Genomic DNA, 13,841 nt, shown 5'->3' with positions numbered 1-13,841 from the left:
TTCCAGATCATGTTAAGGATGTTTGCTCCTCTTGTTTTTGAACTTTTGCCAGATATTCGGAATCCCCTGGTTTTATCCATGAAGTGCCATTATAAATTTTGCCCATTAACCCCTACTTTTCTTTTCATAATTTTATACCATATAGTTTTAAAAGCCATATTTGAAAATCTTATAAAATCCTTGTTATTTTTTAATTGTTTTTGAAAGAAAAAAGGAGCCAATGTTAAATGCATGAAAAATCTAGAGAAAATCATTTCCCCCAAAATTTTCAATGGCAAATAGCTCGAAAACAAGCACACAGACCCTTCATTTTTTTCTACTTTTTTGGTTTCTTTATTTATATACTATCAATTTATAACAGTCTTTTAAAAAACTTGATATTTTGAAACAGAGTAGCGAACATCCTTCAATAAGCTTTAAATTATTAATTACACTCAAACCAGTGCTAAGGGCCATCTTAAACTTGCAGTGAGGTGAGAGTTGTTTTTTTTGCCCTGTGTTGAAGGCCTCACTGTGACTTTGAGATGAAGAACAGCAATAAAAGCACTGTTCCTTTGCTTTTTGTATGATTTTTTGCTGTGCATGTACTGATTTTGTATCATGGATGGATACCCCATATCCTTTGTTTTTCTATTATTGCCTATATCCATGTCACGAATAGTTCGTAAAAGGCAAAAGTATAAGTGTGAAGGGCCAACCAATCATTGATGCATGAATTTAATTAATGAAATTGCAAAATAACAATTTGAAAAAATGTCCATGTTTACAGAACTTAAAATTTTACATTAGTTCCTTCTAAGAGTAAATTTGTAACCAACACTACATTTTTCAAAACAGATTAAAAAACTAATATATATTTTAAAACAGAACTAATCATATGAAAAGAATTAGTTAATCAAAGTTTTGATTGTAACTATATTCTTCTAAGAAAAACAAATGCAAATCAAATTTGGGTTAAGTTTATAATACAACTTCTCCTTACAATAGAAACCAATATTTAAGTATACTATAACTGACTGACAACATTAATATTAAGATATTGTGTACAGGGTATATTGGTGTTTGGTTTAACTGTGAAATCTTATACAATTTTTCTTAAATATAATCTTCAAGGCTAAAAATGTGTTAAATTTAATAAATATAAAACTAATTTCAATAGGGGCTGTATATAATTGTATCATTATACAGTAACATTCTGTGCAATATCAAAGTACTGAAATTTTTTCAGTCCTATACATGAAAATAAATAATTCTTCTCAACTAAATGTGTCTGCTAATTTCTGCTTTTACAATTATAAAAAGAATTAAAACATACTTTAATAAAATGCTCCGCTGGGCGCAGCTTGATACGACCGCAGAGGTCAAACCCTGAACAGTTGGGGCAAGTATGGACACAACATTCAAGCTTGATAAAGCTCTGAATTTGGATTGTGATTAAATAATTGACACAGCATAGGTTTCTGACACAGAATGAATGTGGTCTAAGAACTTCCAGAAACTATAAAAATGCTTATTTTTTGGCCCCTTTTTGGCTCCAAATTCCTAAACGTATAGGGCAATTACCCCCAAACTCAATTCCAGCTTTCCCTTTGTGATATGGAACCTTGTAGTACAATTTCAGAAAGATCCATACACTTACACACAAGTTATTGTCCTGAAACTAGAAAAATGCTTGTTTTTGTCCCTTTTTTGGCCCCTAATTCCTAAAACTTTGAGGCAATTACCCCCAAAATCAATCCCAGCATTCCCTTTGTGATATGGAAACTTGTGGTACAATGTCAGAGAGATCCATACACTAACACACAAGGTATTGTCTATAAGTTACAAAAATGCTTATTTCGGCCCCTAACTCCTTAACTGTTGGTACCATAACCCCCAAAATCAATCCCAACCTTCCTTTTGTGGTATTGAACCTTATGCTTAAATTTCATAGAGATCAATTCACTTAAACTAAAGTTATTGTGCGAAAACCAATGTGTCTTCGGAGGAGGACGACGACTACTACAACGACGCCGTCGCCAATGTCATACCAATATACAACCGCAAAATTTTTTGGCGGTCGTATAATTAAAAATGCCTTCAGTTTCTTAGTTTAAATTATTTGAAATTACACATGGTATAGAAATGCTCAATTGAAGCTAGTTACCAAATTTAAAGAAGCTCCGAGAAAAATGCAACAAAAATATTAATGCAAAGGAAATAAAACCTTTCCCCAGAATGAGTTGGTCTTTAACTGGCTATCTAAATATTTGCACAGTTACCTGTCCTATTGATTAATTATATTAGCTATTGTTCTCTGTGGATTTCATTCAAAGGAACTTTAAATTTCTCTTTAAAAAACCCTACCCATAGCCACTGAAAAGAAAATCCTAGTAGACACTTAAATAAGTTGAGATTTATATTGACTCTTAAAGTCAATTTTAGCATCATGACCCCAAATAGCCCTCCTCAAGAGACATCCTTGATATGGGACTGAAACCATTACATAATACCCCTCCTTTAGAACTGGAGTGTAAACATGTTTTGGTAAATTTTCACACTTTTCATGCAACATTGACAAAGTGACACTAATTTTCAACCATAATATGCATCTACACATACAGAAACTTCAAAATACATTGAAGAAGATGTCACAAAAAACATACAAAAGACAGGAGACAGAGAAAAAAAATTAAACAACAGACTTTTCTAACCCTTCTAACATTGTCCAAAAGGCTTCACTGCTGACATTTTATCTTATAACATGCTTAGCATCAAAGTAACAAAACTTCCTCAGGACCTCACAAAAAATATATCAGCTGAATCCAGTTTCAACTATTCAGAATGTATCAACAGGAGGTCTTTGATACAAAAAGCGAAAAAAAACATCTATCTTTTATATCAGATCAGTCCTGCAATATTTTTATTCTCATTTACTTAATTTTTTGATTCTCCAAGAAAACTGAATTGCTCACCTGATAATGCATCCCTTTTATAATTTCTCAGGAGTAGATAACTTCTTATAAATGAGGGTGTACATGGTTTTGTTCTTATCAATCCCCAAAACAACACTTTCTATTTTAAGAGGCGAAGATTTTTTTAAATGGCAATCAGAATCAACCTGACTGAAATAAAAAATTTTAAGACCTTCAATGTTTTATTTCTGCACAGTTTTATTAAAACTACATACCAGTGGTTAATTTTAGAGAAGATAATAAAAATGTAAAAATTATCTGCTGTAGGATTGACCACAAATGCAAAGTAACGACTATAGCTCACATTGACTGCCCTATTAGACTAAGGCAAGTTAAAAAAAATTAACTTTGTCTGTGAAGTTAGAAGTGTAGTCCAAGTACTGTTGTATGGAAAAGATACAATTTTAGAGAAAGGGAGATAACTTGTTTTAGATTTTAAAGAAAGGAAGATAACTTGTATAAGATTTTAGAGAAAGGAAGATAACTTGTATTAGATTTTAGAGAAAGGGAGATAACTTGTATAAGATGCCACAGTAAACAGATTATTTTACAACATTATATCTTTACCATAGAAATCATCTTGGGTATTTTCCTCTCCTGTTAAATCAACATACTATCTTTCAACAACATTTAGTATGAAAATCAGTCCATTCTTGAGAAAACATCTGGCATGCAATGCAGTTATTTCTCCACATAATATTATATCTCAAAACATTTACAATGATAGTTTATGATTTAGTATGACTAAAAAATGATGAGAAGACTTATATTGTGTGTCATTTGGTTATTTACCTATATCATTCTACCCTTTAAAAATTGTTAAAATCTGTTAAAATAAATTAAATTCCATGAATATTAAAATATTTCAATGTCTAAAAAATTGTTTTGAAATGTAGAAAATATTAAAGATGAAATGAATATAAGAGGTCAAATGTTTTATCTTGCTGATACAACTAACAAAAATTCAATGAAATTAAAATTATTACTGTAAATTCAGAAATTTATGCATGCAATTATTATTGTGAATCACTGATTATTGGTAAAAATGTTAGATTTAATTACTAGTAATGCTATTGCAAAAACTTTGTGAAGGAAAAACATTACTGAAAATATGAATGCAAGTTTTTAATATTGCTAACCTCATACTGACATATTTTTTGCATTAATAAAAAAATGTTGAAATAATTTCTGAATTTACAGTACTTAATATATGTTTACAAAGTAATAGCAAAATAGTATGTCTAACAGACACAACTGGAAGTTTGAAAGTTTAACAAAAACGAAAAGGACTTCACTTATATTCCTCATTGCATGTTTCTACATTTTTGTTAAAGGATATAAATCAGAACAACTTTAATGTTCATGGAATTAAATATCAATCAATAATTTACAAGCAGAAGTAAATAAAACCTTACCATCTAAAATAGATTTGGTAAATAAATCTGGAAATTCAAGATGATATATTATAGAATATGTCAGAGAAGTCTTAAAGGCTCAGCTTAAGTCTTTTGTCTGTTTGCTCCTGAATGGTTTTTTTAAAGTTTTATAAATGTCCAGTGGCGAATTATGTGATTCATAAAAAAAGATTTAGTTTTTAGGATATTTGCCACTGATCTTGAGGCAATGTTTTACTATAAAGTTACTATCTATAGTAGCATCTGTCTCGTAAAATTGATAATGGTTATATGTGTGAAATGAGGAGTAACAGCAAACCGACAATGAGACTTGTAGAAAAGCTATAATGGTATACAGAAGATGAATAATCAAACGTCATGCAAGAAATGCAGATTTATCAGAAGCCTAGATATAGAGTCATATAGTTGTATAAGACAATGTTTTTTTTATTTTCTATTGAAGAAATTACAACAACTTTAGAGAATTTTACTAACATTTAAACAACGCACACAACCAGCGCAAGCAGTTTTTAGCACGAAAAAAGACACCATTGAAAAGACTTTAGAAGCCATTGCAAGATCTTATCAGCCAACGGACGTTTTCTATTTGACACATTAATAACAGTCGATTAAAATATTTAAAATTTCTGTAAAGAAATCAATATTTACCTTTACATCGGCCTGGGTGTAAAACTTTTAAGTCTGTCTGGCTGCGACAAGCCTCTCTCTCTAACCAACACTGGTTACTGTATGTATGGCCATTCGATCCACATACCATATTGACCTCGTCAGGACATACGGTATTACATCGACAGGTGGGTTGTCTTTTTGCATCCAGCATACATGCCTGAGGATATGGGCAGGAAAATCCAGCGCATGGGTCTGAAATTAAAGATCAAATGATACCAAAATCAGATAATAAGACATCAATGCAAATATCAAACCTTTAGAAAACTAATTAGATAGTTTAATGGTTCAGAACAATTGATGATCTCTTTTTCTGAAACAGCTTCTAAGACTTTTTTTAAAGGCACGTCAACACTTTTCAGTCATATTAGGAAGAAGCATACATGAATATAACATTAGAAAAATAAGTGAAAACGTCTGAATAATACTACAGTTCTTATTCTCATCCATTATTGTCACATATACTGTAAATTCAGAAATTTTCTGTGCATTATTTTTGCAAATTTTAAACAAGAATGTGTCTATGGTACACGGATTGCCCCACTCGCACTATCATTTTCTATGTTCAGTGGACCGTAAAATTGGGGTCAAAACTCTGATTTGGCATTAAAATAAGAAAGATCATATCATAGGGAACATGTGTACTAAGCCTCAAGTTGATTGGACTTCAACTTCATCAAAAACTACCTTGATCAAAAACTTTAACCTGAAGCAGGACAGACAGACAGACAGACAGACAGACGGATGGATGGAGGGACGGACGAACGAATGGACCCACAGATTAGAAAACATAATGCCCCTTCTACTATCGTAGGTGGGGCATAAAAAAGGACAAAATCATGAGATTGCAATTGTTGCGATTTCAGAAAATGCTGCATTCAAATACCATCAAAATTTCAAACGCAAGTTTTTACTTTTGCAAAACCTATCCTGATGCAAATTTTCACTTAGAAAAAATAAAAGCATCACAAAGAGTTCTTAATCTACAGCACAGCATGTTTCTTAGAGCCAAAACCTATAGAGGGATCATTATAATTTCCATCAAAAATCAAGAAACTTTACCAACTTTAAAAGAGCTTATTGTTAATAGAAAAACAAAGGATATGGGGTATCCATCCATGACACAAAATCAATACATGCACAGCATACATACATATTGTTTTTAATTTTGCTCTTATTCAACAGTAAATTCATTACAGTATATAAAATTGATTTGTCTTTTTTATATTGACAAATTATATGTCGTGTCACTATTTCTACACTTTTTGCAAGCTTTTTTGAAAACAAACATCAAATCAATGGAACTCATTTAAACCAATGATGTTATCTTAATTTCATTTTGTTGTATGAAGAATGAAGCTACCCATGCATATTAGTCTTTTGGACTCCATCACTGCAATCTAAAATTTCTAGCTTTTTTTTTAAGTTGATTTATTGCAGATGCTGCCTGTTGAATTCATTTCTAAATTTCATGTGTGACAAAAACCATTTACTGGCAGCTTTAAGAATATAAACATGACTGGTAATGCTATCAGAGTAAATTTCATTTTTCCTACACAATCTATTCCAGCTTTCTCGTTTCGTAATTATCTCCGGATATTCTCCATTATCATCTTCTGAATGCATCTGAATTCTCGGAGGATTAAACTTCTATGTTGGTCGTGTATGTTTGATTTTTATCAGTGCATTGATTCTGTTTTGATTGGATAAATGTGTGAATGCCCCACGGGAAAGAATTCTTTCATGTCATAAAAAAGCAAAGATACATCTACTTTATATATAGCTCTTCTCTGCAGACAATATTGATTTTTACCCTATATAAATGAAATAGGGTGGAAATGATGGATGCCAATTATTACCATGTACAAAATAATATTTTTTCTGCTTCTTGCTATGAAAAATCAATTTCAACACAGCTCCGTACACAGCATTATATGAAATTATTTCTGATAAAATGCAACTGTATTATTTCAATTGTAAAGACTGGTCTGCCTTATAAAAATCTCTGCATGCTGTCAGACTTTTTTTTTATCAGACTCTTTGTAAACCTCCATAATATCAATTTTTATGTCCTTTATAAGTTTTCTTGCAAGAACAAAGAATTTATTCCATATAAGGTTTTATTGATGAAACTGAAAACTTTCTAAATGCTAACAGGCATTTGAAGGAAATAATTTTTAATATCATATTCTGAAATTGCTGGTAAAATCAATAACTCAAGAAAGATGTTTTGGAAAGATCTATGTCTGTGTAAAATTCAGAGATAAGAGCAAACATTTCATTACAATGCATATTATTTAATGTCATGAAATTCTTCAAAAAGCATTTACTATATCTTTTTCAAGAGTAGAGATGTTATCATATGATCTGAAGTTTCTGAATATTCTCAGCACAATACTTTTAAACTGCAGTATATCACAGTTTTAATCATGTACATTCAAATAATTACATTATAATTAAGGACTGTTTACATGTTTCTAAAATGGAGTACATAGGATTGACTTCATTATTTTCTTGGGCACCAACGTTTGGGTTTGAGAAAAAAAAACTATATTTTTATCAAGTATCTTAAATTGTAAATCCACTTTGAGGTTATTACAACTTGAAAAATGTGTGTGCTTGTCAGTAAATTTTTAATCATCTTCATAAATAATTGCCTTTTTTTAACTTTCAATGTTCTTATCACATCATAATAACCATATAATAACCTACAGTAGGTTTTATCTAAATGATGCAGATTTCAAAAAGTGCAAATTGACGACATATTAACTTAGACTAATACATTTTTTTCTTTTAGTCCTAGATATAAACAAATTCTTCTTAAAATATCAATTTCCATTATACCTATAACTAAAATACCTATCAACTAGTCTGAAAATTAGCTGTATAAATTCTGTCACGATTTGACGGCTACTAGACATTCGAACAAATAACGTAATTATGGATGACAAAGAATCTGGGATAATCAAATCATTCACCAAACTGCCGCAGGGTGTACTATCATCAGGCTCAATACTAAATCAATAAATATATACACAACAATAGAAAGACAAACTCATCTCTAAAATCATTATATCAAATATTTCATGCATCCAATCAGCATTGGTAGAATCTATAGAAAAAATTAAAAAAAACAAAAAAATCATGAATTTCAGGACAGTTTAAAGTTGTATATTCAATCAAATTCAGAGCATTTCAAAATTTCTAAATTCACAATTTTTGTACTGCTTAGTGGAAGGTAAAATAACAAGCTGTCATCATTTCCCAGATAAAAATATGTACTGTAAATTCAGAAATTATTGCGAGGTTTTTATTATTGCGAAAAATGCGACTGAGTTGTAAACGCAATAATTTAAACTCGCATTTTGAAATATTTTATATGAATTAAACATGATTTTTCTCAAAATCGTAAAAATTAAAATCGCAATTAAGTCTAAAATGACAAAATCGCAATAATAAATGCACGCAATAATTTCTGAATTTACAGTATTTAGTATTATGGTCCAAATATGTAGAGTAAAAAATCTGTCCACACTGCTATTATTGATCATGCTCAGAGCTTGCATTGAGGAAAGTCAATTATGGCTTGAAAACAATTTTCTTGGCCAAGAATAGTATCAAATTAAATATTTTAAAGTTCATTTACTTAGATAGATTAAAATATATAAGCATTTTTGTTTAGTGACAATTCATGCGATGCATAGCACCAAACATGCCACATTTTCCATGTTAAGCCCAGAAATATTTTCCATGTTATACACGGCTCAGAAAATCCTAAAGCTTACATACCACATTTTCCCTCCAATGCCCAGCATAGAAAATCTTAAAGCTTACATACCACATTTTCCCTCCAATGCCAAGCATAGAAAATCCTAAAGCTTACATACAACATTTTCCCTCCAATGCTAGCATAGAAAATCCTAAAGCTTACATACCACATTTTCCCTCCAATGCCCAGCATAGAAAATCCTAAAGTTTACATACCACATTTTCCCTCCAATGCCCAGCATAGAAAATCTTAAAGCTTACATACCACATTTTCGCTCCAATGCCAAGCATAGAAAATCCTAAAGCTTACATACCACATTTTCCCTCCAATGCCCAGCATTATAAAGTCCTAAAGCTTACATACTACATTTTCCCTCCAATACCCAGCATAGAAAGTCCTAAAGCTTACATACTACATTTTCCTTCCAACAACAAGCACAGAAATTCTTAAAGCTTAACTACCACATTTCCTTCCAATGCCTAGCACAGAAAATCGTATATCTTACATACCACATTTTCCAAAATATTTCACCGTAATGTTTCTCATCTGCTGAAAGGCTGTCTTTCTCATTTCACACGTGTTAGCGTAATCTCTATTATCATCGCCACATACTGGTATACTCTCTATACTGTCACCATAATTATCACATCGGTCGGGGATCTTACATGTACTGTTTATGCCATTACTTGCAGGAACACAAATAGCACCGTAATGACATGAAACTCCATCACAAGGGTCCCTTTTCCCTTCAGGAAATTTGTAGCAACCTTCAGTATATGGCACCTTACTGAATAAAAGACTGAGTGTGAAGAATACAGCATAAAATTGTTGTAAATTCCTCATTCTCATACTCATATCCAAAAATATATACATTTTAGAATTTTAAAAACCTTTAACATTAACCGACACATCTCCAATAATGTTCTGAATCCTATGTTTTCCTCAAATTTCACAGCCTGTCATTTCAGTTGGAATTAATTACCAAGTTTAAGTGTGATCTGTCAAGTCAATTTAAAGGAAAATCTTTCACATGAGTCTATTGGGGGCTGTGGATATGTAAACAAGATGATCTGAAGAAATCTATAACAATGGTAGATATTTCTCTCCAATGCTGTTAAAATCCTCCCAGTAGGGATGTTCGTTAAGGTTCACCATTTGTTTTATGGATCGTCTCAAGTCTTTAGTATCAATTCATTTCCAGCTATTTTCTTCTTATATAGAACTAACGTCTTAATTTGGTTCTAGATTTAGGTTAATTACAACTGTTTAAGCACAATTTATCCAATGAAAAAGATTTGTTTTTGCATGTAATTCTGAGGTCTATTAACTTTCAACTAAAATCAAACACGTAAGAATCCGTGTAATTAAACTTTCATGTGCCTGATTTCTGATTCTGCCGATGTTCTAACAATACTTAGGCTTTGCTGAATGCATCTAAAGCTTAAAACCATTGCATTTACTAGATAATCAATATATTTCTGCACTTTGATGTTAATTCCTTCATGAACACTGACAATTCTACCATAAAGCCTATTAATCTGCTCTCAAAATGACAGCTTAATTCTAAATCAAAGCACCATTATGTAAAGCATTCATCCATCCTAGTATTTCATTGTGTAAATGTGTAAAATGAAACCCTGTGTTTTTTAATGCGACGATTTGTTAATGGATAGGATCAGCTTCAAATTCACTTCATTATTAGAAGATTTTTCCAATGAAATGCATTGAAAATTCAATACATTTTGATCAAATCAATTCTAATCCATCTTTAATGGTGATCGCAGTCTGAGCTAATTAGAAAATAACACTCAAGTTTAGCCTGACAATGAATCAATGAAATTTCTTCCTTTCTGCGTAATCTCTCTTCAGGCAAACGTCTTGTACTAATTCTGGTATAAAACTGAACTTTGACTTTTCTTGGTCATTAATTCTACATTATCCCACAATTTTTCCCATAAGAGTAGTTTCTCTCCAGACGAATTCTTCCATAGATAGTGTAAAAACACAATATATGACATGGTGCTTTGACGTTTCCCTCGGTGGAAATCATAACCTAGGAACAATTATTTTATGGCTTTTATTCCGTGTTTTTATGGTATTGACATAAACCCTAATGGATATAGTCTGCCTGCCATTAGATTGCTTTTAGACCATGGCTGATTCCTCAATGCTTTAATGAATTTGTCAATGTTCCTTTTAACCAGGAGAATAACAATTTATGATGTTTTGATTTTATTACTGAAATCTTTGCAGTCTTTGAATTACAATAAGTACAAATGGTAATACCAGTCCACGTTTATACATATGATGTATTACATCGCATTTTCTATTTTTTCCTTTTGTGCAGGTTTTGATTTCAATTATTTTTAATTCATTTAAAAATCTTTCAGTTGCAAAAACTGATTATATAATATCAATATTTCAAATAGTCTATTAATAATTAGCAAGTGTGGACACACATAAACGTAGCTCCATAAGAACTTGTGATAGACAGTAATTCTTATAGACTGAATCAAAAACAATCACTTACAGTAAATAACAAGAATGTGTCCATAGTACACGGATGCCCCACTCACACTATCATTTTCTATGTTCAGTGGACCGTGAAATTGGGGTAAAAAAAAAATTGTGAAAGATCATATCATAGGTTACATGTGTACTAAGTTTCTAGTTGATTGGACTTCAATTTCATAAAAACTACCTTAACCAAAAACTTTAAGCTGAAGCGGGACAGACGGACGGACAGATGGACGGATAGATGGACGGACAGACGAATGGACGCACAGACCGAAAAACATAATGCCCCTAGGTGGGGCATAAATACAGTGATGAAAGTATAATTCTTAAATAGGCTGAATAAAAAAGCAATTTTTAACAATAAAAAAAAACAGGACGATTGTGAAAAAACTGAGCATGACAAAAAAAGCTCATCTTACAACTGATTTAGACCACAATTGGTTAACCTATCACTTACAGTAAATAAAACTTTAGATTGTCATGAAAACTTCGTTTGGTCAAATCAGTTAAAAAAATATCAAAATAAGTTGAAAGCATGTTAAACTTACAAGTGTACCTTTGAAAGACCAAAGATTACCTTTAATTAACATGAATATAAAATAAACTGAATACTGAACCAGGAACATGGAATCAAATATAGGATACAAAGACTTTGATTAATTTATGAACCAAACAACACAGACTAAATGAAAAATGGCCTGTTCACAAACCTACAAATATAACAATAATAAAGTGTTGACACAGAGATATGTCTCGCTAGTATGTAATTTTGATAGTAAAATGCAAATGTTGAAATTAAAATGGCAATACATTAATATATAAACTATGCAAAACATTAACATGACTGATGGTACATGGCTAAATAATCACCCTGGACAATGAGATATGCTACTGCTAATAATAATAAATTGTTGATGCAGCCACTGCCACCACCAATGCTGAAAAAGCATGCCTAAGTATAATGCCTCCACTTCTTTGTAGAGGTGAGACAATAATGATGTCATGGTAAAATCCCATGACTCAAGCCTCTAATAAGTATAGATTATTCAGTTTAGTTTTCTACCCATTGATATCATAAAATATCAGCCGCGAACCACAATGACAAACCTTTTTGGCAAGTGAGCACAGCTAACGATAAAAAAAGCTTCGCATTGTGTCTAGTGGCTGATGTTTTACAATATCTATACGTATAGAAAACCTAATAATCTTTTTATGGTTCTATTCCTGTTCTTTCCCCCGCCTTTAGACAGTTTAATGCTTGACATTGCTGATAATGTCTGCTCAAGTCTCAAAGCCGTGATACGAGAATTACAGAGCGACTGAGCAGGTTGATATAGGCGAACGGAAGGACGATAAATCAGTTATATACATACTTAATACTCGAAATGGTTAACCAACTGAGTTGTACAGACAGTAATGTAGTTTTATAGAAAATATTGTTGTCTATTGTAAGTAGTTCATATCAAACTAACTTAAGCAGAAAACTTAACATTGAAAACTGCTAATTAATTGAAAGTCACTGGACCATGACCTACGGGGGCAGGGAGTCAAAATAGTTGTCAAACTGATATGTACTAATAGTAAAGTGACTTTTAATTAAATATCATTGATCTATCACAAGTAATTCCTGTTACACCGAAAATTGCAAATTAATTCAAAGTTGCTTGACCATGACCAAGGAGGCAGGGCCTCAAAACAGTCCTCAAACTGATATATACTGATAGTAATGCAACACTATATTAAATATCAATGATCTATCACAAGTAGTTCATATCAAACTAATTTAAGCAGAAATCTTAACAATTGTTTGATGCCAACTACTACTTTGTCGTTGCCGGAAAACCTGTCCCTATGTCTCGCTTTCCTTGACGAAATCTGAAATCCGTGACTTCCTTGCAGTTGAGACAAAAACAAGACTTCTAAAATGGTGTTGAAGAGACTTACTTTAAGGGTGTTAGCTGCCAATAAAGACAGCTTAACTGAATTTGGTTAAAACTACACTTAGAAATTAGATATACAGAATCCCCATTTTCTCTGTATTCAAAGGAAATAATTATGAAAGGGAAAATGCTTAAATCTAATTTGACCTGTGTTATATTATACAGAAGTAAGTTTTTAATGCAAAATTTATGTAATTGAGAGGTATTGTGGATTTTTATGAAATTTTGTATGCGCTTAGAGCTTCTAGCTATATATATATATAGAGATGCATAACTTGAAGTAAAAATAATTCCTTTTTATGGCACTTTTTAATTGTATTTTATACATTAATATCTCCTAGTCCACAATTTAATAGTCAAATGCTGTTCAACACACAGTTTCTAAATGTATACTTAATAAAATACAGAAATACCTCCCAAATTGAATTAACAATATTTGGTCAAATAATAGTTATTGATTACCATATCAAGAAACCTCGAATGCAACTATATTTCAACTATCTTCTGGACTGTAAATAATCAATTAAATACATCAAACATTCTTCTATTTTTATTTTTTTCCCTTCATTTTAATTTGAAT

General features: G+C 31.4%; 1 protein-coding gene across 3 annotated transcripts in view; it reads right to left on the bottom strand.

The window, feature by feature from the left end:
- Positions 1 to 13,841, bottom strand: part of LOC127719658 (agrin-like) — a 178,340-nt gene that overhangs the window by 74,050 nt on the left and 90,449 nt on the right. For 2 of the 3 annotated variants that reach the window (XM_052225884.1, XM_052225885.1), the window contains exons 5-6: positions 5,018 to 5,230; positions 4,370 to 4,396 (exon numbers count right to left, since the gene is read on the bottom strand). In XM_052225884.1, the coding sequence (XP_052081844.1) occupies positions 4,370 to 4,396; positions 5,018 to 5,230 (240 nt within the window). Of the gene's footprint in view, positions 1 to 4,369; positions 4,397 to 5,017; positions 5,231 to 9,313; positions 10,273 to 13,841 lie in introns of those variants that run through there. The other variant, XM_052225886.1, reaches the window with a different exon arrangement.

The sequence above is a fragment of the Mytilus californianus genome, unplaced genomic scaffold (assembly GCF_021869535.1).
Source record: "Mytilus californianus isolate M0D057914Y unplaced genomic scaffold, xbMytCali1.0.p SCAF_11, whole genome shotgun sequence".
Lineage (NCBI taxonomy): Eukaryota > Metazoa > Mollusca > Bivalvia > Mytilida > Mytilidae > Mytilus > Mytilus californianus.
The sequence above is the reverse complement of the archived record's forward strand: the minus strand, read 5'-3'. Positions and strand labels throughout refer to the sequence as shown.